The sequence below is a fragment of the Strix aluco genome, chromosome Z (assembly GCF_031877795.1).
Source record: "Strix aluco isolate bStrAlu1 chromosome Z, bStrAlu1.hap1, whole genome shotgun sequence".
In the NCBI taxonomy this organism is placed as follows: Eukaryota; Metazoa; Chordata; class Aves; order Strigiformes; family Strigidae; genus Strix; species Strix aluco.
In genome coordinates, this window is record NC_133971.1 from 22,735,987 (window position 1) to 22,761,480 (window position 25,494).

Here is a 25,494-nt window from a genome sequence, read left to right on the forward strand (position 1 = left end):
TTGTAGATGGGTTGCGTTCCATTTTATTGCATTTGCTTAGATTCCATTTGATTCTATTTCTGGGTTTTCAGAAATGTAGCTCTGAAAACTTTTTGTCTTTGTTGCAGAACAGTCCTCTGGTTTCAATCTTGATTTTGAAGTCTCTGGTATCTATGGATACGTCATGCTTGATGGTGTTTTGCCATCTCTTGGTGACATCACCTGTACATTCTGGATGAAATCCACTGACACCACAAACTATGGGACTCCCATTTCTTACGCAGTGGAGAATGGAAGTGATAATGCATTTCTTCTGACTGATTACAATGGGTAAATCACAGTTCTGCTTTTCTGTAGCTGTGAGAGATGATGTCATCTTACAGATGTCTTGAATTGATAGGGAGAGCATAGACCAGAAGTCTGAATATCAGCTTTGCCTACTTTGGGGGAGAAAAATCTGTATCCAAACTCCGTAGCTGGAGATGTCTTTTAGTTTTGTTTCTCTCCTTGCTTGATTTCCTTCACTTTTTGCCAAATAAAAGAGTAATGGCAAGAAAGCAGTGAAAACTGCTATTTTTTTTGTCTGGACTACATTTATATCATATTTAAACAACACATTGCAACAATGATTGGATAAAATGGACCTCAGCACTCAGAGTACTTGTAGTGTGACTCCAAAAGCAGGGATGGACCCAAGGGGCAAGTTTAAGAATCCACTATGCAGGCATGACTTGAGTCTTCATATTTTGGTACAGAAGCACTTGCTTTGCATGTGATAACCGTAATTTCCAAGTTCTCTGAGAGGTATCTTATATGATGATCTTTCGAGAGAGATTCTTTTCTGTGATGTAGACACAGTTACCTCATTTGGCAAATAACATTTCTTTAAGTCATGTGGGACAGGCCATGCTTCTGAAGTTGTTGCAGGCAACTGAACCTTCATCTTCCTTCCACACAGCTGGGTTCTTTATGTAAATGGCAAAGAGAGGATCACAGACTGTCCTTCAGTGAACGATGGTAACTGGCATCACATTGCAGTCACATGGACATGCACAGATGGGGCATGGAAAGTGTACATCGATGGAAAACTGTCTGATGGAGGCAGCGGGCTCTCTGTTGGCTCAAAAATCCCTGGTATGCTTTATTTATATTACACCAGATCTGTTGCCTTCGTTCTATTTTTTCTGCAGGATTTTCTATGCCTGCAAGGAAATGTTTATTTTGGTGGTTTTAATATGTTTTCACATTTTCAACATATATGTAGTGCTCACGTTTGCTATTCCTGTTCATGAGGACAGTTCCCTCACTCAGCCTCACTGAAGACAAAGTGTACATTTCTAGGGTAAACTAGCAGGTAACTTGTTTTGGGGGTGACAGAGTTTAGTCCACAAAGGAGCCTGTGCTGAGCTGATTTTGGAATGGTTTTGTGAGAGTAGGTTTCTCACACAACAAACTTAAATTTAACTGTCATTTCCCTTACAAATGGGTGCTCAGAGTTGAATGTCTTAGCCTTCTCCTGTTACTTTCAGACATCTTTTTAAAGTTACGTTTGCATTCTTTCCTAACAAGGTGGGTTTTGCTATTTCATTGTTCCCTGTGATCAGCAGTCTTTCCAGCAATATCAGAAGACATGAAAATAAATACCTTCAGCACTGAAGAGCTGTCAAAGGCCTGACATTAGATTGCTGCAAAGAGATTTGGTTTTGATCGTGTTTTCTTACTACCACCATCTGAATTTACATAAAGTTTCAAAAGATCATATTAAAAAATAAAATAAAATAATGAAGCATTTCAGTCTGTGTACCTTATGCTTGCCTCTGTCTTTCCTAATTACGTTGGAGTTATCTCCAGAGGCAGGACCTAAGGAAGTGTGCAGTCTTCATTACTTTTTGCCCTGGTCCACACACCCTGGGACATACAAAATGCGTGTCCCCATCATCTGTGCTACTGGTCGAAGAGAGGAAATTTAACTTATATGGCATGTGAGAACATTGACTGTCTAATCACCAATGTGTTTCTGAGGGTTTGGAATCAAATTTGTTCTGTCTGACTTTCTAAGCTTTTGTTTAAATCAGGAAGTGCATTGTAAAATAGGCCCCACCTGCTCAAAACTGCGTTTTGCACTGCTCTGTAATAGACTTCAAATGCTGAGCTAGAAGTGGTCTCTTAGAGCCAATACCATTCCTGAAGCAGCCATGTAAAGTTTCTGCTCTCATCAGCATGAGTTTAGTATTAATGCCTATTTGAGAGTCACTTCCAAATTGTTATGCTCACTTACCTCAGTCTAGCATAAGGCTTCCCAGAGGTTTTCTGAGAGGATTTATTGAAGGTGGCTGGGCTCCTGCACTACAAAAATCTTAGTAACATAGGGTAGCAAAAGTTTTGTTTTGCTTAGTTTTTAATCTTCCTGGGGGATCCCTGCTGTAAGGCTTTGTTTCCTATCCCTGTTCTAATTCTCTCTGAGTTTAGGTGGTGGTGCACTTGTACTGGGTCAAGAGCAAGATCAGAAGGGAGAAGGTTTCAACCCAGCTGAATCTTTTGTGGGCTCCATCAGCCAGCTCAACATCTGGGACCATGTCCTGTCTCCACAGCAGGTAAGTGCAGGACTATGAGCATAGGATGAACATTTGTAAAGGCATTCCAGGTTACCATATTGGTTAGACCTCTGTTCCCACAGAAGTCAGTGGAGACCAAATGAAGCTTTGGCTTAGGGTAATAAGCTTAGCGTAGTAAGTAGAGTAGCTTTACTGAAAACTAGGTGTGCTAGAATCAACACTGAGTCACCTTCTATTTTGACTGAGCCTTCCTGTTCTATGTAGCTTTGAAAGAGAAATGAAGACATACACAAAAGCTAGCAGTTCCATTAGAAGAGAGAGAAAACCCAGTGAAATGAGCTAAGGTTCCCTTGTCCTGCTGTGTGAAGGCACTAGTAAAACTTCAAAGGGGAGGCATCAGAATTCTGTCAGTGCATTAGACACTATGAAAAATCTGAGCTGTGTAGTCCCAGGAAGAGTCGGAATGGCCAGCATGACTAATAGGCTACTTTTATTCAGGTACCAAAAATAAAGGTTTGACACTTAAACTTTCACAGAGTTAAAAAATCAAAAGATGTCTGCAAGTACAGTGATCCCTCCACTTCTCTGGGAGACAAGCTTCAGTGCTCAGTTATCAGAGTGAATTTTTTCCCTTTTTATCTAGTTGGGACGTCCCACTTCCTTTTATGACTACTGTTTCTGTCTCTCACCATGCACTGCTGTGAACAGCCTGACTATATACTTGATTACCTCCCCATAGGTACTGGGGGCTGCTGTTAGGTGTCCCCAAAGCTGTCTGTGCTCCAGGCTGAACCAGCCTTAGTCCAACAGCCTCTCCTCACAGCGCAAATGCTCCAGCACATCACCTTTTTGATGCCTCTCCCCGAACTTGCTCCAGCTTGTCAATGCGTTTCTTGTACTGAGGAGCCCAAAATGGAATGCAATACTCCAGATGTCATCTAATAAGCACTGAGAAGAGAGAATAATCCCTTCCTCGGTTTTCTGGTTGTGACCCTATTCGCACAGCCAAGGATGCTGTTGGTCCTCATTATTGCCAGGGTGCACAGCTGGTGGATACTCAGCTCACTGCCTGCCAGAGTCCCTAGGTCCTTTACAGCAGAGCTGCTTCCTCTCCCAGCTTTCCCCAGCCTCCATCGTTCAAAGGTTTTTCCTTTCCATTTGTTCCTGTGGAATTTCTTCAAGTCTGTGTTGGCCCATTCCTCCAGTCTGTCAAGGTCCCTATGGATGCAGCTCTGTCCTTGAGCATACTGACTGGGCCTCCCAGTTTGATATCACCTGCAAACCCAATGACAGTGTGCTCTATCACCATTTCCTGGTCATAAGTATTTCAGTCCTGAAGGTTGGAAATGATAAATCTGTTGGTATCACTTGAACAGCAGCGTTTCTTGGGGGAAGGGTCTTTGGGTTAAAAGGTTTTGGTCTACTCCTGGTGGTTTTTTAAGTTTTTACCACAATTTGGTGGTTTATCACTGTTTGTTATTTATGATCCAAATAAGAAATAATAAAATTAACAGAAAATAGAAGTAAAGCAGAATCTGTGCTTCCAGCATCCAAATGTCTCCTCTGCTTCTTTCTCCTTTTCTTTGCTACTTTGGCGTTTTGCTAGGTTCACAACTTCCCAGAAATCTGCTAGTGTTCTTGGCTTTTGGGGTCACCGGTTGTTGAATTGCTAAGTCAAATCTTCAGGTTTTTGTTCACTAGCAGTTTTGAAGCTGATAAGTATACGTGTGATTTTACAGGACACACTGATGAAGAGGTTAAGTGCGATTTTCTGAGTCATTCTCAGTAGTCGCCTGTCTTTAATGACAGGCTTGATTAAATTCCCATTTGCTTCGAATGAAATACAGTTAGGACGAGGAAGAAAATCCTGCCCTTCATTTATGGTATCCATATTACTCATCTGAAAAGACAGTTGTGAGACCAGACAGGGAGCTGAGCCAAGTAAGCTTCCTATAAAATTTTCACCTCATTCATTTCAGACCTTGGGATAGTAAATCACTATCGTTATCTGTTGTTACCAGTTTTGTTGTGGCTAGCTGGAACTACTCAGTAAGTCTTGCCTTTCTATTCTCAGCCACAAAGGAAAGCAGGGTGACAGAATGTGTTGCCCAGTGAATAACATAGAGGTGAAATCCACTCCTTAAGATTCTTCTTTGTGTACTTTAGCTGCTTATCCACTTCCACATTAATTTTGTACAGGTAAACCAGCAGTCTGGTTGTTATGTTGCTGAGTAGACAGCAGTAGAAATATGAGTTGTCTATATGGGACTGTGAGGTCCTTTCTGGCCCTCCATTCTCCATCATATGGCTTGGAAGGGCTGATTCCCAAACTTGCCTTTCCCACACTGGAAATTTTTCCTTACAGATTTCTTGCAGTTTGTTTGCAGCCCTTGGCCTAAGCAGTTCCATCAGCATGTCCTATTGAAGTGAGATCTTTGAAATGACATCAGAATAAACAGAGCAGGTTGCTCTTCTTCAGCTGACTCCTGAATAGAGTCTGATCTGCCTCCCTGGAGTTCAGTGTAGGGGGAATGCGAGAATAAACTAGTCTGAGTTTTGTGGTGTACCTTCCTCGCTCACAAAGACAGACAGTATAGCACATTGTTCTGGGTAGTCGATTTCATCCACCGGAGACTTGACAGAAGCCAGTCACCCTCCTGAGAAAGGCAGTTTCCCAACTGTTCGGGCATGAACTAGGCACACCTGTGCTTTCTACCCAGCTAGCTGTGCCCTGAAGCCATGCTGCATGTGTTGTATGGGTATGCTGGCTGTGCTGAGATGTACACAGCCCACTGGGGTGCTCATCTTTGCTGTTCTTAATGCATTTTTTCATGCTGCTGAAGGGAACATTCCTTGCTCCCTGCCAGGGAATTACTGGAATGACCCTCCAGCACAGAGAACCCAAAGAATAGGAAGTAGTCTCAGTAGCCTAATTACTGATATGTTCTCTTAATTACATAACCATCTTTTCTCCATAGACCACTTCTCTCTCTGATATCTTAATTGAAGAGGAAATCCTTAATTATCCCTTTACTGTGCATTTATTCTCCTCAAGGCACATATGTTTTTTTCAGCAGTTGAATGGCTGAGATATGATGGTGTCTGCCCTGATAGGGAGAAACATAATGGGGTGTACTGTGGCAATATACACCTTAGTCCCAGTCACTTTCTGGGACTATGTTTCCTTTCTGTTCCTGAAGTTATAGTGAACAGAGGCAATGCAGAGTGAATCCAAAGCCCTTGTCTTTCATTTGCAGTTTTAAAACACTTCCATGTAGCAGAAATTTCCCTGAGCACCCAGTGGGACTAGATGGCCTTCTTTTTTACATATGTTGGAGTTGGGACATCTGAGCTTCTTCCAAGGGATCACTGTGGAATATTCATGTGACATCCCATCATTAAGAGTCTGTCTGCATATTCTCACTATTGCACATAATTTCCACTGGTGTCTGAATAGCTTAAAAGTGCTGTGCCATCTGGAGTTGTGGTCCCCAAGTTCCATCTGTTGGTGGCCAGATAGAAATATAGTAATGCTACTATGTTTAATAGAGTCTCAAAGTCACAGTGAAGAAGTAAAAGTATTTTTACCTTATTGAAATAATACTATTTTACATTAAAATGTAATATTAAAACAGCTTAAGGATTCTGATTGGCATTTCAGTTTCTTGTAGTAAGAATGCAAAAGAAACACCTAGTGTGCCATTAAAGGAATTATGTTTTAAATGGAAAACTTCTCCATCAAAGATTTTTGACCAGATCTGCTCTCAAGATATTAATCTGCTTTTGATTTAACAGTGTGTTCCTTTCTTTCTCCTATCCTTAATTTGCCTGTATAATTCCCATGTCAGTAGGTGATTAGTTGTAGCCCTGTCCTGCTTTGGTTGAAGTCAGTTCCAATACTGCTATTATTATTGGTGTGGGTAGGCCTTGCCTGCAGTGTTTTGAAGATCATAGTGCATTAAATTCACAAAGCTCGTGTCCTAGAAAAAACAAATTGCTTTATTAAACTGCTCCTTTTTGTGTTACTGTTCCTTATACATGGTGCAGTGCTAGCAGAGTTTGCAGAATGCAGATCTTCAACATTAGGTTCCTTTTGGCTGCTATTTGACATTTTTCTGGAAATACATCAGGTTTTCTCTTTGGGTTGCATACTCATACCTGCCTTTTTCTGTGACATAAATACATTTTTCTTTCACGCTAACAAATGCAATTGTATTTCAAGAACTATGTTTTATACTTTGCTTGTATGACAAGTATTCCTTCAGATACTGGTTCAGTACATGCTCGTCCACAGCTAGGTAACTGGCTTTATGAGTACATAATAACAAGTATTTCAGTCAGAAGCCTCTTGTTCTAGAAAGGATGAACATTGCTTAGTCAATGATTTGTTCTAGTGTTGCATGCGGACATGGAAGGAATTTTTTTTTACATTCTTTTCCTACGTGGTCCTTAAACAGCACCTAATCAACTGTTTTAAATCCATAGGTAAAATCTCTGGCTACATCCTGTCCAGAAGAACTCCAAAAAGGAAATGTACTAGCCTGGCCAGATTTCCTGCCAGGAGTTGTTGGAAGAGTGAAGATAGATTACAAGAGTATATTTTGTGCTGGTTAGAACTTTATTTCCTAGAACCCTTTTCTTCTGAAGAATATTATAAGACTCATTTATGAGGTCAAATATGCTAGCTTGCAGCCTTTGCCCTACTAACCTTGGATAAATTATTTTGATAATTTGACAGTTAGAACGCTCAGTCTTTCATTCCTCAAATTCCAGGGGTTTGTAACAAAAGTTCATTGGAATCTCTGTCAGAGATTTATTGCTTCCTGAATTGAGATGGGGAAAGAGTGAAGATGGTGTTGGCTCAGAAAGTTTTTCTTGTCTTTTATTCTAAAAATAATTGGATGGTATTAAAATACCTACGGCCTCCTCAATTCTTTTCCTACAGATTCCTTTTCTGATGTTATATGTTGATGATTTTACAACTACCTGAAAGGAGGTTGCAGAGAGCTGGGGATGAGTCTCTTTAACCAAGTAACAAGTGATAGGACAAGAGGGAATGGCCTCAAGTTGCGCCAGGGAAGGTTTAGACTAGATGTCAGGAAGTATTTCTTTACAGAACGGGTTATTAGGCAGTGGAATGGATTGCCCAGGGAGGTGGTGGAGTCCCCATCCCTGGAGGTGTTTAAGAGTAGGGTCGATATAGCGCTGAGAGATATGGTGTAGATGGGAACTGGCAATGCTAGGTTAATGGTTGGACTAGATGATCTTCAAGGTCCTTTCCAACCTAGTTGATTCTGTGATTCTGTGATTCCCAAAACCCTTTGAACCCAAGCAAGGATGTAGCATACATAACACTTCCCAAAGCTTTCTCCTGGATAAACTTACACAGGGTCAATCAATCAGATAACAAATTTATTTGTTTCAGCACATAGCTGTATCTCTTACTGTATGCATATATTTTGTCCACAGACTGTCCATCTTTGCAAGGATCCATACCACATCTGCGGGCCTCGTCTGCTGATTTAAAGCCAGGGTCAAAAGTGAGCCTTTCCTGTGACCCAGGCTTCCAGATAGTGGGAAACTCTGTTCAGCACTGCCTTAACCTGGGACAGTGGACACGGCCGTTTCCCCGCTGTGAAAGTGAGTTATCTCAGTGGGCTGGCAGGATTAGGAAGCCCTGGCTTTTATCTGGACCCTATCACTATTTATGGCCTGTTTATCCCTGCCGCTATGATGCGCCTGAATCCATCCATATTACAACATATCCATATATGCTTAAAACTAAACTCATGTTTTACTGAGCAGGGACTACATCATGATCAGATTCTGCCACCTTTTTCAGTCAGTTTCTAATGCCCATGGCAGAAATTAATCTATCTGGACCAGCAATCTGATACTCCAGACTTTCCTCCCCAGTGGCACCAGGAGCGTGGAAGATGCACAAGAAATGCTGGAATATCTCTGTGATTTTTAAGTGTCACTAAGAGTGTCTGGCTTGAAGTAAAAGCCTTGGCATTAGTGTTACAGAGTAATTTCTTTAGAGGCAGCGGATATTTCTGTCAGGACTTAGAAGTGCTCCAAGACTTACATGATTTCTTCTAATAAACTGGACTGTATGCATTCAGGTTCTTTGATTCCTCTTTTCCTGTTCCTGCCTTTTCCCTTCCTTTGGTTCCCCTCTGCTGTGGCTGCACATGTGACTGCAGTTGCATTTGTTGGAGATGACTATATTTTTCATTTCAGCAGAATAGTAAATTATCTCCAGAAGTAGGTATTGCATGATCCCAAAATTGATCAGTAGTTTAGGGAAATTAATCAAATTTTTTTAAAAGATAGTTTGGTCTAGATTTGATGCAATTTTCATGTCTTCCTGTTTATTTAGTTTTTCATGGCATAAATCCAGGATCTGTCTCCTCTTCTGCCTAAAGGATAGCATGTATATAAGGATTTACCCAAAAGCAAGTCCTGCTGGGCAGAGCAGTTCACTGGTAGAGACAGCTTTGCTCTTTCTTGGTGTGTTATCAGTGACAAGCCACCAGAATCCCCTTAGTGTTGTCATCTGATTTCTCTGTATTGGGCCAGGCAGTTTTACCTGCTGAACACAGAGCTCAGATGGAACAGGGTTGACCTGCCACAAACATGCTGAGTGAATGAGGGCCAGACTCACCCACTGGCCTTTCTTGGGCTGTTCACAAGTAACTGATGAATGAGAGCAAGTTGAAGATAGCTATTTCCTACATAAGGAACTGCAGGGTTTATAGCAGTAGGTATGGTACAGAAGAGGTTCTTCTGAACTGAATCAGGCTCATTGTAATCACTGCCTTCACCCACCAGGATCCTTTTCCTGCTACCAAAGACCCTCAAAAACCACAGGTCCCCATCCTCTGACAGCCTGTTTTTGTTACAGGCTCTTCAGTTCTATCCCTCTACAGCAAGTACTTGGCTTTCATTACCACAGACTCTATAAACACTTCACAATGTCTTATTGTGTGATCCTTGCACACAGCTGGGGAGCAAGGGGTTGCTACAATCCATGTAGTTACAAAGATGAGCTGTGTAGCTGTTGGAATAAGTTCATGTCATCTTGATTGAAATGAAGATGCACGGAAACAGGTCTGCTAGAATAAATAGCCTCCAGCAGGCAGGTACAGTGATGCCTTCTGCTGGCACAGCTAGGATCAGAAGGGCTTATTTACTATAGTTAAAGTGATGCCCAAGGTCGTGTGTGAGGTCAGTTCCAATCTCCATCATTCATGCACTCACTGGTCTCAGACCAGTACTGTAACCATTTTAGCAGTAATCTGTTAGCTAGTTTTGCAGTGTTCAAACCCAGTAACATTGTTTTTCAGTGAAGGAAAGTAACAGGAACCTCCATGGAGGCAAACTTACTTTTCCTTTTTCCTTAAAACTCACCAAGCATCATTAATTATCAGGGGAAGTGTCCTGTGACTGAAGGGCATCTGCTCAGATCTTAGTCACAGATGTCTTCTCTAGAGCTAGCAGAATAGCCGGAGCTGGAGACTCCTGTTCAGTCTCTGATTGACAAGTGCCCCCAAAACAAGACCCTCCACTGGACCTGGAATCAATTAGCTACCTCAGAAAAGGTCAGGCCCCTCTTGCAGATGGGATTCCACAGTTGCAGAGAAAAAATCTCTGGTGGTCACTCTCATGTGGAATTATTCTGAGGTTGATCTGTGTCTGCTTTGCTAATGTCTGTGCACTCTTTTCACTCATGTTGCAGGAATCAGCTGTGGATTGCCTCCACCTTTAGAAAATGGGTTTTATTCAGCTGAGGACTTTTTTGCTGGCAGTACCGTTACCTATCACTGCAACAATGGCTACTACTTGTTGGGCGATTCCAGGATGTTGTGTCTGGACAATGGGAGCTGGAACAGCATATCACCATCTTGCCTTGGTGAGATGTCCTATACGTGTGTCAGCGTGAGCTGCCAATCTTGCACTTCTCCTGTGTCTTTGGGTTTGGGTGGGATTTCATTCTGAAATTGTGAAGGCTGACCAGAGTCTCAGAAATCACACTCCAAAATACTCACATTTCTGAAATACCATGCTCAGCATTATATGAAACCAAAACTGTATTCTGGCACCTTTCTCTGTCAGTCCTCTCGTGTGCCCCACCCCGTATACATAATAAGCCTGCATTGCACTCCCATCATCTCTCCTTCCAGGTTCATTTAGTCCTGGAGTCCTTGCACTCTGCTTCTAACCTGCATATTTCCCTGTGCTTCAGCATGCTGTCAGTGTCCCATACTCTCTGACCAGGTTCTTTTAGATGTTCCACATCTGGAGGTTGTGATGTTTAATATCAAATGTACTTACTTGAAGATAGTTGATGCTCACAGGATTTCTGATCTAGCAGAGTGATACAAAATATACTGCATAGCACAGTACAAATAAATACAAGTTACACTTGGCAAAATAATAGCAAGTTCAATCACAATACCAATGTGTTTCCCATTACCAGTCTCTACAATATGCTCACCATCATGACTCTGGGCCTCCCCAGTAGCTGGGAATGGATACGTGGGTTGAAGCCAGGACAAGTCCATTGCTAGTTGTCTGGTTTTTATACTCTGTGTTGGCCTGAGGCATGTATTCAGTTCCGCCCCATGCTGGTTTGGCTAACAAACTGGGGAGAAGCATTTACACCACCAGTTGATCCACTCAACTGTTGATAGCTGTTTACCTAAACCAGAGGCCACCTTCCTGTCCCCTTGTGTTGATTCAGCTTCTTTGTAGCAACAGTGATCAGCCACACCCTGCATTATTCCCTGAGAGTCATGGGCAAATCACCTTTGCCCATTTCCTCTGAGCCTTCTTCCATTGTGGGGGTTCACTGGTCTGTCACACACGCCTGTCAGCAAGGAGCTGCAGCATTAAGAGTGCACTTAGGGCCACAGGTTCACATAGTTGCCACACCATAACTACTTCCTGGTCAGCTGGGTCTGATGTACCAGATGCAGCTGCAGGAGTTGAAAGGTGAGACAGACCAGCATTGTACTGTGTACAGAGGACTGGGTGTGACTGTTCTTGTAGGGCCATGTCTCCAGCAGATCGGTGCTGCAATCCAGTACTAGTAGCACTTGGATTGCTGCTGTCTTAGTCAAGTCATGCCTAACATGAGAGTTGTAGGATAACAACCTGCCAAGATCTGTATTTGATTAGACTCTTTATGTAGGTATGGCACATAAGTTTTTCAGTCAAGACAAGCAAAAGAAAAGCCAGCAGTCTTTTACTCTTGCCAAAATTCACTTTGGAGTAGGATCCATCTGGTTTCATAGCATCCTGTCTACCAGGACTCCTTCACAACCTCCAGACCATCCAGTCCATTGTTCCTCTCTTTGCCTTTTTCCTTTGTACTTTATACGAAGGCCTCAATGATGAGCAGGCTCAGAGCAGAAGCTGCAAGGCTGTCCAAATAGTTCAATGTCTGCAGTAGGAAGCGTGATGGTGTGAAGGCACTTTCCAGCTTGCCTTGTCTCTCATAAAGCGGAGTAGACTAATGGGAAAATGAAAATAAGAGTGTCTTTGGCACCCTGACCCACCCTTTACCTTTCTGATTCATGCTCCAGGCAGGTGCTAACAAAGCCTGGTACACCTGGGCCCTGGGGGGCTTTCATTCTTTTTGCTCTGTTATGGTTAGTGTCCTTCCACTCTTCCTTGCTTTATAAGACATTACAGGAGGAGCAGTCATTCCAGTTCTGCAGTGGTAGCACTTTGCATTCTCCTGATGCTTGTGTAATTGGCAACTGTTTTGATTTTAATGTGCATGTCAGAAAGAAACTTCTTTTTTTTTTTTCAGAACATTGTTGGGTTCTTTTCATGCTGGCCAGACTTATGCAGCAATGAAGAATAAACACACCAATTCAGTAAATTTTGTTGCTTTTTTAACCAAGTTGGTTTTTTGCCTTGGAAATGAGCAAAGAACTGCAGCTATATGTCTGCATGGTATACCTAGTTCAACAGCTGTCCTGTAGCAGGGCTTTTAAATGAAAAATTGTTCTCTTTCTCTCTAACAGTCTGGTTTATGTAAAGAATAATCCCTGATGCCAGCGTTTTTCAATTAGATACTTTGACCCTTTGCAATTTATGACTCATTGTTTACATACCAAGAACGCTTCTGTACAGTCAGGATTTGAAAGCTGATATGAAGTATTCTGGAGTAAGGGATTTTTTTTTACTGTATGATACCAAGCCACATGGAGCATAAATCTTCAATTGGCATTTCTAGGCACTACTATTGTATAAACAGTTAATTATAATAACTAATATATTTTTAACTCATTTTAACTTTTCTGGCAACTGCAGGCACTTCTCATTGCTAGACCAATATAATTCTCTTCAGCAAAGATGGGGCTCTAATTATATTTTATGTTCAGAGTGTTTCCCCTCTTGGCTAAGTTTTCCCATCTTCTGGTGGAAAGTGAGATATAGAGGATTTCCCAACCAAGTGTTTAATGCAGAAGTCCTCCCTCATAGGTTCTGTCCATACTATTAGTAACAGCACATGTTACTAATGTGTTGTTCTTTTACTACTGTAAATCAGTACATCTGTACTGATTCTGTTCTTTTACTGCTTGGAAACTAGATACTTCTTGTGGAAATATTGATTGAAGGTTAGTAGGATTTGTCTCTGATTTTCTCACGTTTCACAATGCTGTATAGTAAGTTACATAGAAAGCATAAATATTAATTTAAATACTACATATTTTTACTAGTGCATCAAAAATGTAATTGAAGTAAGAGTGATTTTCAGTTATACTAATTAAAGCAATTCCTCTTGACAGTTAGTGAGACAGAAATTTAAAGCAGATGCTTGTTACAAATAACACCCTAGAGACATCTTCTTTGTGTTTCTTTTTTGTAGATGTTGATGAATGCGCTGTTGGATCAGACTGTGATGAACATGCATCTTGTCTCAACACAAACGGATCCTATGTTTGCACTTGCATCCCTCCTTACACAGGAGATGGTAAAAAATGCACAGGTATGGGAAAGAAAAATATCAGGCTAGCCTCTCCAAAGTTCTGTATAGGCCAGTATACTGCCTCCCACTGTGGAAAACAGTTGACACTAATTGATGTACAGGGAGGGACAGGGCGGGCATGCTCTCATCTCCAGGTCACTTTGGCCTGAATGAGGCTGTGATGAAGTGTCTTGAGAACTCACCTCTCACTGTGGAGACAGCTGTCCTTGGGATTCTGCTCCAAGACTTACACACATGCAGAATCCTCTTGAACATGGAACACATGTGCTGAAGACATGGAAAGGCCGCATGCTGCAATGTGTCACTTCTTAGAGCAGAGCTGTGCAATGAAGAAATATTTTAATACAGACATCTGCCTGCATACAAGCATTGAGCTGCCTGTGGAAACATTAAGCAGGGTAACTTTGCATGAAGATGACAAGACAGTGGCATAGGTTGGGATAAAAGGTAGCTGAGCTGATTTCATGTCCAAGGCTTGACATGCTGGAATGGGCTTTCCCTCACAGAGGGGAAAAATGATTGCGAGATGTGTTTGCTTCTGACACGAATGCAAACTCAGTTACAGAGGGCTCTTCCATATCAAGATTAGCTTGCTTGCAGGAGTCTTCAGTGCCTGTGACTTACATACAGAACAGAGAAAAGCTGGTAAGTCTGTAAACTACTTATGAGTGTTTTCCACGTGCTTTGCCTTCCTACTTTCAGAAAATTCCCAAGACTATCTCCTGCAACTTGTTTATAAAACCTGGTACTTAGTTATGGTACTGTTAATTTTTCTCTTCCTCCTCAGAACCAGTGAAGTGCCATAATCCAGGAAGTCCAGAGCATGGTCATTTATATGGGGACACTTACAGTGTTGGCAGTGAAGTGACGTTTTCCTGTGAAGAAGGGTTTCAGCTGACAGGAGTGACTAAACTTACATGCATGGAGTCTGGAGAGTGGAGCTTCCCAATACCATATTGTGAAGGTGTGGTTCCTAGGGAGAATGCTTATTGTAATGTGTGTTGTTAGAGAGGTGGAAGGGGGAAGTAGTAATGTAGAGCCTTTAGAGACCACAGCAGCTATTGAAACCCTGTCTTAGCAGACGTGGGTCTCAGTGTTGAATCTTCTGTTGTCTTAAGAGATGAAAGCACCAACTGAAGCTTTTCCGACAGTTGTCATATTCATAGTGGTACTCTTTTATGCAGATTCTCCAAAGTGTCAAAGGTTCAGACTCATCTCATTTTAATGCAAGTATTAAAAGTGTCTCCTCCACCCAGCCTCCCGTTTTCAAGGAACTTGTGGGAACTTAGTATCTTAAAGATCATTAACTGTGTTTCAGTGGATAAAAAGCAACCAGAGAGGACAGCCTGGTGCACGTACATATATATGGTGTAATTGCAGGAATTGTTTCTTTAGAAAACCAGAACTAATGAGGTGAAGCAACAGGGTGAGGTGAAGCAACAGGGTAAGGTGAAGCAACAGGGTAAGGTGAAGGGGTGACAAAGACAATGTCAAAAACCCACTTACTTTGTCCATAGGGAGGGTCGGATATGGAGTCCTCTTGACAGTCAAGCATGTTGTTCATAGAATAGTTCCAACTACCTATTTCCAGTTAATCCAATTTCTCAGTAAGGTGAAGTCAGATAGAGCCCTAAATGTCAGTTATACCTTAGTCAAGAACCCAGTGTTACCTAGGGCTTTACACCTCTTCAAACCTATTTAGAGAAAACAAAGCAAATCCTGATTTTCACTTCTTTTTTATTTGTGTTGTATCAACCTCTCTTGTGATCCTGTCTTTTTAAAGCTATATCCTGTGGTGGTCCAGTTATTCCAGAGAACAGTGCCATTTTGGGCTCAAATTTTACATACCACAATAAGGTGGTGTACAGGTAGGAATTCAGTATGTTTGAAGTGCTATGTTAATTGACTGAGAAGCTGGCAAAAAATGAGAGTATGGCTGAATTGAGAGAGTGATTGAAATAAAGGAGAGGAGCAAGATGAGATTAAAGTAGTGGAAAGACATTTGGTTATAGCTGTGGCTATGCACTAGCAGAACTGAATGTTTACTCCAGTACTACCTCTCTTTGCCCTGCTGAGAAAGATGGTGTGTGCAGGTGTGGATGAAGAGAGAAGAAGGATGACTGATACATTGTGCATAAAAGGCTCTGTGTTTGATGGCACTTCTTTTCTTCTAACTCAGATGCAATGATGGATACAATTTGGTGGGTGAAAAGGAAATTCTGTGCCTTGCTAGTGGCATTTGGAATCATCCTCCTCCTTCCTGTGAAATGGTGACTTGTCCTAGCCCACAGGATATCAGCAATGGAAAATACACACTCACTGGCACAACCTACCTTTCCTCTGTATCATACATCTGTGACAATGGATACAGGTAAGTGCAGGAATGTTCCTGAGCCAAATGCAGGCAGCATGCTTGCTAGAAGGTCTAACTTCTGTCTGAAAGAGACAAAGCTGGGGTCATTGCTCTGAAAGATAAAATACTGAAATAGAATTTAAAAAGGCTTCTTTATATCTTGAAGGTTCTTTCTGTATTTCATCCTAAACTGGAGCAGTTGAAGGAGGTCATTCAAGATTTGCTATATATATCTATGCAATGCTTTCATTTTACCATCAAGGTCAAAGACATATTTTGAATGTTCAGAAAAATAGTTGTCTTTATTTTTGAAAGTTCTTACTTATCACACCCCTACAGCTTTAGCACATAGCCAATATTATTTTTGTTATTGTTTTACAATGGCTTTGGTGAAAGAACCTTGTAAAAGTTAGTAATTTACTCCTTGAACTCTTTGTAGTAGTTATTTATTCCAGGTTTTATTCTGGTTTATGTTTGTAAGCAATTATACTGGAAACATTTTTTTAATATAATGCTATATCCAGTAATGCTATATCCAAGGATGTGGCTTTAAGTGCAGGTTTCTGCCTCTCCTGATATCTGCTTGTACCTCTACCAGATTTACTCTGACATAAGCGGTCTTAATGGACCTGTTTAGGTCTGCATTTTTTCTGTATTTTCCTGCTGCAAACATTCCTTGTCCAGGTGCAGGCAGGTAGGTGAGGTGTGCTTGTCTGGTGAATGTTTTAATCGTGTTAATACAAATGGATACCTCAGCTGCAGTCCAGTGTAGAGTTAAGTCATAAATCCAGAGTGTGGGCTTATCTATACCCCACTAAACCAGGCAGTGTTTTTACCAGTGTCAGTGAGGTTTTTCACCACAGACTTAGGACGTATAGCCAAGAAATACCACATCAGTTGCGACTCTTTCCCTTTAACTGTCTAGCATAACTTGGTGAGAGAAACCCTCTCTCCTGTGGTCACCACTCAGAGGAAGCCCTCACAAACAGTGCCCCTCTTATGCATTATTTCTGGACCTAGGTGTGGACCCAGTCTCTTCCTTCAAGCACCTCTTACGTGCTTTTTCTCTTAAACGTATTTCCACAGGTAGGCAGAGCCCACTGCCCAGATAAGGGCCTGTGGCCTATCTGTAAGGGCTTTACAGGTCAATGTTGTTCTCTTCCATTAACCCCTGAGCTCATTTCAGTCAACAGAATGTGGGAGTCTAATACTTCCTGAGACTAAATTGTAAGGAATCAGACACACATGTGTAGGGCTCTCAGGTGACATGGAACCTACTGGGAATCCATAGCCAGCTGACACAGCAGCTGGAGGCCAGGGGATTTATCCACTGCATCTCAGGGTGGTGTTGAATACCTCTGTTTAGACAACTGAGTCACACTTTTTGTACCAATGCATTGCTGGAAACCAAAAAACACCATCAACTTCAAATGTATGTGGCCATTCACTCAAGCAAAATCCTTTACCTTCTGAAGGAACTGAATGCCTTTCTGTAAACAAACCTGAACTGGAGCATTTCCTTCAGTTTTCTGAGTGAAGTTTAAGTCGTTGAGTGAATCAGGTCTCAGACTGAGGCCTGGTTGCAAGTCTCTGGATTGGTGTGATGTTGATGGTGTATCAGTAAATCTTTAAGCTTAAATAAATATTTAAGCACCCCATAACTTTCTTTTGTGGCTCAAAGATGGGCAAAGCTACAGCAGAAGCGCATTGAGGCCCCACCTGAATTTCACCAGCTCTCTCTTCAAAATCATCTGAAGACCAGCTTTTCTGGCAGCATCAGCAGTGCTTTTTCATGAACAGAGGATGAGACTGTGGCCTCCAGTGAAGTCAGTGAGAGAGACTCCTCTTGGTTTCACTGGGGCCAGGAAGTCAGTGAGAAGCAAAACACCTCTTTCCCTCTCTGTTCCTCACCTGGACTGAAATGGCAGCCTTAATAATGATCTTTGTGTCTTAGTCTTCAGGGTCCTTCTATACTTGTCTGTGCATCTTCAGGGAACTGGAACAGCACACCTCCAGCTTGCAACATTGTCTCCTGTGGATCCCCTCCTGCCATCAAAGACGCCGTCATCAATGGAAATAACTTTACTTTTGGAAACACTGTCTCTTACACGTGTAAGGAAGGGTATGTAGATTAGCACTACTGGACTAATAGTCAGGATCAGTAAATCTGATGCACTGCTTCACAAGTCCTTTAAAACTGCACACTAATTCATTTTTACTGCTTCCGTCTTAACTGTCTGGAAATTAAATGTGATAGAAGTTTTTTGTCAGCAGTCAAGTTAGTATGGGACACATAGGCATTTCTTAAAGTAGTTTCACAGCAGCTGAATACACTCTGGAAAAGAAGAATGGAGAAGGGTCATGGGGAATGATAGACCAGTTCAAGCCCTGCCCCTTGGAGTTACTACAGAACTAGTACTTCTGTGGTAAACTCAAGGCCCTGATAATAAAGAATTCCCTATGTCTTTTCAGGCTATAGGAAACGGGTTTGGTGTGTTTTGAGAACTGTCTGTTTTGGTGCTCTAAATTCTGCTTCCTTAAAACTCTGACTCCTTGTTTATTGAGGTGCATTGTTTTAATTTGATTTCTGTCTATTTGGTGTAGTAACCTTTTCAGACTGTATTTCACCAAAGATGAGGCTCCGTTTTGATAATGTCAAGCATGAGTGTAATGCTGGACTCTGATCCTGCAAGAACCTTTGCACATGCTTATCTTTATAGCCTGTGAGCAGTCCCATTGAATTTCTTGCAACTGTTCTGTCCAAAAGGCAGAGCATGTATGCAGAGCTTTTGCCAGGTCAGGCCCTAAGTGAGTGGAGGATTTTCTGCTCCTTCTTGATGTAAAAAGGTAGATTGATAAGCCAGCATTTTTCTTATAAACTGGTTTTGCAATATTACTTGAAACATAATTGAAGCAAAGCATCCTTTCTCTGTTTTCTTGACTGTATTATGATTTTAAAAGCTGCTTCTCTTTCTTGTGCAAGCATTTTAAATGGGATAGGATAGGATAGCAGCATTTAAAGAGGGTCTCAGATGTCTGTGACAATGAATAGAGTGGATCATATTAAACATTGGAACGATAGGCTCTTTTTTCTGGAGTCCAGTCATGAGGCTTTGAAAACAAACCCTGCAAACAAGACAAAGCACTTTTACAAATATTGCCATCAAAATCTGAACAACCGGTTTTCAGCCTACAGCTGGAAAGAGTCATTGGGAAGTTTGCAGTAGTTATTGTTTCTTTTGCTTTCTGTGAGATTTCAAAACTGAGGAAGAAGATAGTCACAGGTACTGTGACTATACTGTTGCATGTTTAAGCAGCAGGGTTTTAAGTGGGGTAATGAGCAGCATGGAATAATGCCTGTCACTACATCCCAGAGACAGATTAGAGAAATACAGCTACACTAACAGTAATCATGTGTTAGAATTTCATCATAAAAGATGGGGTTTTTTTAACTCAGCATTAATTTTTTTATTGGCTTTTATAACAATTTTTACAGTGGTTTCTTAATTGCCATTTAATTGCCAATTAATTAAAAATTGCCACGTGCATTATTCGCAAGAGCATTTCTGGGTTTCTCTCTGTTTGCAAGTGTGAAAATAGATCGATGTGACTGATACAGGAACTCAAAAGGTCTTTATGGGCTTTTCATCTCTTTCTTTTCCATTCAGTTTTGCTAAAGGGAAAGAATTTCTTGGTGGGATCATTTCTTTGAGGCTTGTATGGACTGTCACAGCACAGTACTAGGTCTGTTGTAATAATTTCAACCAAAAGAAATTCAGGAATGGCAATCAGATGGACAGTCAAGAGAGAAGCAATATACACAAGGTGTGCTGGGATATCGCTCATTATGATACCTCACCCATGTACATGTAGGCTTTAAGATTTTCCTTTTGAAGTTGATCGTAGCTTTTGTAAAGAATCCTATTCTTCCAGGGTGTTAGCAAGCAAGCTTGTGCTGCTGGGGCTTCAGGAAACTGTAGGCAGTGTTTGACAATGCTTGTCTTTTTGACTTCCTATGTGGTTTCCTTATCCACAGTTACACGTTAGTTGGCCCTGCAACCATAGAGTGCTTAGCCAGCGGCGAGTGGAGTGTGAGCCACCAGCAGTGCCTGGCAGTATCCTGTGATGAACCACCCCATGTGGAAAATGCATCACCAGAGAGTGGCCACCGCCTCTTTGGTGATATAGCTTATTACTTCTGCTCAGATGGCTACAGCCTGGCTGATAACTCTCAGCTGCTTTGCAATGCGGAAGGGAAGTGGGTGCCTCCAGAGGGCAGGGAGATGCCCCACTGCATTGCTGATTTCTGTGAAAAGCCATCCACTGTCTCATACAGCATCCTGGAGTCCATTAGTAAAGCCAGGTTCGCAGCTGGCTCCATCGTGAGCTTCAAGTGCATGGAAGGCTTTGTTCTGAACACTTCAGCCAAGATCGAGTGCCTTCGAGGGGGCCAGTGGAATCCTTCTCCTTTGAGCATCCAGTGCATCCCCATTCGCTGCGGAGAGCCTCCCCACATTAGCAATGGCTATGCCAGTGGGGCCAACTACAGCTTTGGAGCAGTGGTGGCTTACAGCTGCAACAAGGGCTTCTACATCAAGGGAGAGAAGAAGCGGACCTGTGAGGCCACTGGCAACTGGAGTGGCAGTTTGCCCACATGCCACCCAGTGTCCTGTGGAGAACCTCCGCAGCTTGAGAATGGCTTTATTAAGGTACAGACTGAGTTTTCTCATCTGCCTGGTACTATAGCAAACTGAGTATGTCTTCACAATTGCCGCTAATGGGGTTTTCTTTCTCCTGTTTCGCTCTCCTGTTAAAATTGAGGAAGTACGTGACTGGATGGAATAAGCAAAGGGAAAAATGGGAGGATTTGCAGGAGAATCACGTCTGAAAAGCATGGACACTTCCATGGGATTTCCTATCTTAAAGTGGGTTTTCAATTAGGAGACTCAAGATGCCATGTGACAATCAGTTGATTTCCTTAATGTCTTAACTCTTCATTTGTTTGGTCGTGGGTGGTTTCCAGTGCCATCTGGAGACATATGAAGTGCTGTTGTCAGTTCACAAACCTTGCTCTTTTCAGTGTTATGAAAAAAACTGATTTGTAATAGATAAATCACCTTGGGATAATTTCTCTCCTTTCAATGCAAGCACACTTCTTTACTGAAGTTAGAACTTCCCTTTCGTTACCAAATTACATTGCAACAATGCCTGAAGATGTGTCAGCCCAGACTTGTAACAACTACTTAACCTGTGTTGTGCTTTGATGCACAAGGGTAATACTGTGGTAAGGAAGATCAAAAACACTATTGTAAAGATTTAACTTTAAATTTTTAAGGCATTTTTCTTCTGAATATCCCCCCTCCTTCCTTAAATCTAGTCACCAGGGAATCTGCATTTGCTAAACATCATTGGGGGGAGGGAAGGTTTGCATCCCAGTTCCTACATGGGCTTCCATCAGTAATAGCAACAATTTCTGTTCAGACTCCCACACAAGTACATCCTCTAATTAATGCATATCACTCTGTGTTGTCTTCCTTAGGTAGGATCTCTCCTCCAGATACTCCTTCCTGTTAGAGCCATTTTTTAATACCTCAGTCAGAGCTCAGCCTGCAACTCAAGACCATGCAGCTGCATATGTGGCGCTTATAAATGTCTCCTACTAGTAGTACATCTGAGGGCTCCAGCCTTGAATATGCCTGTGAGCTAAAGAATCATAACAGCAATAGGCCATTTCATGGCAGCTTCTCCTGACCCATTTCTTTTCTGTCTTGCTGTCTACACATCTTTTGGCCTCATGGGTCAGGAAGGGGGAAAGCAGAGAAAACAGTTTCTACCTTTTACCTTTTAAGCCTTGAATTTTCTGTTTTCTTTTGATAGTGATCTCAAGATTTCCTGACAGCAGGGGGCATCATTTGAGGCAAGACATTCTCTGTCAGTTATTTGCATTCATTCCTTTGCAGACAGCCTTCACTGCTGTGTGGGTTCAGCTAGAAGCTAGACCAAAAGAACACAAGAAGTAAAATCAGCCTCCTATTGCCCCAACCATGCATCATTTCAGACATGTCCCTGTCTTACCTGTTTTGCAGGAAACAACTGGACGCTTCTTTGAGAATCAAGCAAATTATCAGTGTGAGTCTGGCTACCAGATGGTTGGGAGCTCAGTGTTTATCTGCCAAGCCAATCGGCAATGGTACAGTGAATCACCTCCTTCCTGTGTTCCCCTCAGCTGTGGAAAACCACCACCCATCCAGCATGGCTACTCCAAAGGAGAAACTTTTGATATGGGCTCCAGAGTTGAGTTTTTCTGTGATGAAGGCTATGAGCTAATTGGAGATGTTTCCTGGACATGTCAGAAGTCTGGGAGATGGAGCAAAAAGCAAAGCCCGAAGTGTGTGCCAACAAAATGTCCAGAACCACCCTTGGCAGAAAACCAGCTGGTCTTGAGGGAAGTGTCTTACCAAGTTGGTGTTGTACAGTTCTCCTGCAAGGAGGGTTATGTTTTGCATGGCTCCTCTATACTGAAATGCTTGCCCTCACAACAGTGGAATGATTCCTTTCCCTTCTGCAAGGTTGTACAGTGTCCTGCACCTCCATACATCCCCTTTGGTGACCCCTTGACTTCATCTCTACATTTTGGTAGCACCGTGAAATACATCTGCGTGGATGGGTTTTTACTGAAGGGTGAGTCTACCATCAGGTGCCAGGCTGATGGCACATGGAGCTTGCCTTTGCCAGAATGTATTCCCGTGGAGTGCCCCCAACCAGAAGAAATTCACAATGGCATTGTTGATGTGCAGGGCCTCACCTTTCTTAGCACAGCCCTCTATACATGTAAACCAGGCTTCGAACTGGTGGGGAACACAACTATCCTCTGTGGAGAAGATGGCCAGTGGCTTGGAGGAAGGCCATCTTGCAAACCTATTCAATGCCCAAGGCCTAAGAAGATCCTCAATGGCAAATACTCATTCACAAACTTCCATTATGGGCAGACCGTTAGGTATTCCTGTGACAGAGGTTTCCAGCTCCAAGGGGAGGAAACGCTGAGATGCCTAGAGACAGGGGATTGGAGTACAGATGTTCCCTCCTGCAAAGCCATAAATTGCCTGCCCCCCCAGCCCATCGAGAATGGCTTTGTGGAGGGTGCAGATTATAGCTATGGGGCCATGGTCATTTACAGCTGTGTGCCAGGCTTCCAGCTGTCTGGCCTTGCCATGCAGACCTGTGAAGAATCAGGCTGGTCTAGCTCCACACCAACCTGCCTCCCAACAGATTGTGGCCTGCCTCCTCACATAGACTTTGGGGAGTACGTGCAGGTGAGACACGGGGAAAGACGTTCTGACCAGGAGAGTGTAACAGAGAGCCCCTCCCTTTCGCATATGTTACTGGCTGACAGTTTGAAAGACTTCAAAAGTTCCCTGAAGGAGGACAGTGCAATGCAGCTCACCACTTTCTTATTTGGAACTGTAATTTTATACACATGTTACTCTGGCTACGAGCTGCTGGGAAACCCTGTTATAGCTTGCCAAGAAGATGGTACTTGGAACGGCACTGCCCCTGCCTGCGTCTCAATAGAGTGCACCTTGTTGTCACCCCCAGAGAACGGTTTTTTACATTTCACTGAGAACACACTTGGTAGTATTGTGCAGTACAGCTGTAAGCCAGGGTTCATACTCATGGGCTCCGACACACGTCTGTGTTTGCCAAGTCGGCAGTGGAGTAACACTGCTCCATACTGCAACGCAATAACATGCAGCTCACCTACCCATATTATGAATGGAAACATAAGAGGGGAAAACTACACATATGGGAGTGTTGTCTACTATGAGTGTGATCCTGGATACCAGTTAAATGGCCCCACAGAGAGGAGATGCCAAGAGAACCAGAAGTGGGATGGCAGTGAACCGATTTGCATTCCTGTTTCCTGCAGCCCACCACCAGTTTTGGAGAATGGTCAGGTGACTGGAGAGGAGTACACGTTCCAGAGACATACAGAGTACAAATGCAATGAAGGTTTCCTGTTAGATGGGGACAGGAGTAGAGTCTGCCTTGCAAATGGAACCTGGAGTGGAATCGCTCCAGTTTGCAAAGCTGTGACCTGTCCTGCGCCACTGCCTCTTTCCAATGGGAGAACTAGTGGCTCAGACTTTGGCTTTAAGAAAGAAGTGCACTATCATTGCAACGAAGGATATAGCCTGCAAGGAGTGTCTACACTTACCTGTCAGAGTGATGGTACCTGGGATTCAGATGCTCCACACTGTGAACCAGTCATTTGTGGACCTCCTGAAGACATCTCCCATGGCTTTCTGAATGGCTCAGGCTTTACCTATGGGGAATTTGCCCTGTATGTGTGCTTCCCTGGTTATGAGCTGCATGGCAATCCTTTAAGGCAATGTTTGTCCAATGGCTCCTGGAGTGGAAGCCTTCCATCTTGTGTACCTTGTTTGTGTCCTACACCACAGATTCAGAACGGGGTCATTCTTGGCACAGATTTCAGCTGTGGGAAAATTGCCCAGTTTCAGTGCCTGGAGGGCTTCAAACTGCTAGGGCCTTCTGAAGTCACCTGTGAGGCAGCTGGCAAGTGGAGTTCTGGGTTTCCTCGCTGCGGGCAGATTTCTTGCGGCTCTCCACCCATCATCCCCAACACATTTATCAATGGGAGCAGCTCTGCAGATGAGAACACCATCATCTATACCTGCTTGACGGGTTTTGTCATGCGGGGGAGTCCAGAACTGACTTGTGTGGAGACTGGTGTCTGGAAGAAGCCATACCCAAGCTGTGAGCTGTTAAGCTGTGGCCCACCACCTTCTGTTCCAAATGCAGAGATTCTTGGAAACACTTACACCTATGGGAGCAAGGTTCAGTACAGGTAAGAATGCTGCTGCCATTCTGTTTCCATAAAATCTCTGAAGGAATGAAGGTGGAAGGGTTTATACACCCTCAGTTAGTGCAAGTTTTTAAAAAACCTGGAAGAAAAGTTATGCCCTATCACATGGTCAGACTGGCAAAGCCCACATTCCCATGCACTTGTAAAGTATGACTTGAACCACTGTCAAAACTCCAGCGAGGTATTTCAGCCTGTTGGGCTGCACTCCTCCACTGCTTTTAGTTTCCCATTCCCCTTTGCATTTCTCTTCTCCACCTCTGAAACACTGGTCTTGGACATTCAGGTTTTCTTAGCAGGTGGCAGCAACAGTCAGCAGGGTGTGCAATTTTTCTTGCCTTTTGATACCCCATTTTACATTTTCCTCTGGCTTCAGGTGCCTGTTGTAATACAAAAGGGCTGATCTCCCTCTTGTCCCATTTTCTGTACTGCAACAGTGCAGGTGTTCCTGATGCAAAGTTACTCCTTTGTCAGGTATGAGAGAAAGGGGGTTTTGTTATTTTACTGAAGTGTGCACACTGCAATCTCTTCTCCAAAGTGAGGAGTTCCTTGTCAGAAGGGAAGATGAGTTTTTGGCAGTAAAAGTAAATAATAGTATGGGACAGAACTGGGAGATGGCATGTGGATTAGTTTACCAGTATAGGTCATTTCCATGCAGCTTTAACAAGGGAGTGTTTGTGTCTGCCTTTCTACAAGTGAACCCACTTGTGCGAGCCAGTTG

General features: G+C 42.8%; 1 protein-coding gene across 1 annotated transcript in view; it reads left to right on the forward strand.

The window, feature by feature from the left end:
• SVEP1 (sushi, von Willebrand factor type A, EGF and pentraxin domain containing 1) overlaps nt 1-25,494 on the forward strand; it is a 132,307-nt gene that overhangs the window by 80,610 nt on the left and 26,203 nt on the right. Inside the window, exons 26-38 of the mRNA XM_074812946.1 lie at nt 108-309; nt 938-1,113; nt 2,449-2,573; nt 7,020-7,143; nt 8,004-8,174; nt 10,276-10,449; nt 13,420-13,539; nt 14,327-14,503; nt 15,323-15,407; nt 15,719-15,910; nt 17,847-18,014; nt 19,929-20,601; nt 21,979-24,758. Of these exons, the coding sequence (XP_074669047.1) occupies nt 108-309; nt 938-1,113; nt 2,449-2,573; nt 7,020-7,143; nt 8,004-8,174; nt 10,276-10,449; nt 13,420-13,539; nt 14,327-14,503; nt 15,323-15,407; nt 15,719-15,910; nt 17,847-18,014; nt 19,929-20,601; nt 21,979-24,758 (5,167 nt within the window). The remainder of the gene's footprint in view (nt 1-107; nt 310-937; nt 1,114-2,448; nt 2,574-7,019; nt 7,144-8,003; nt 8,175-10,275; nt 10,450-13,419; nt 13,540-14,326; nt 14,504-15,322; nt 15,408-15,718; nt 15,911-17,846; nt 18,015-19,928; nt 20,602-21,978; nt 24,759-25,494) is intronic.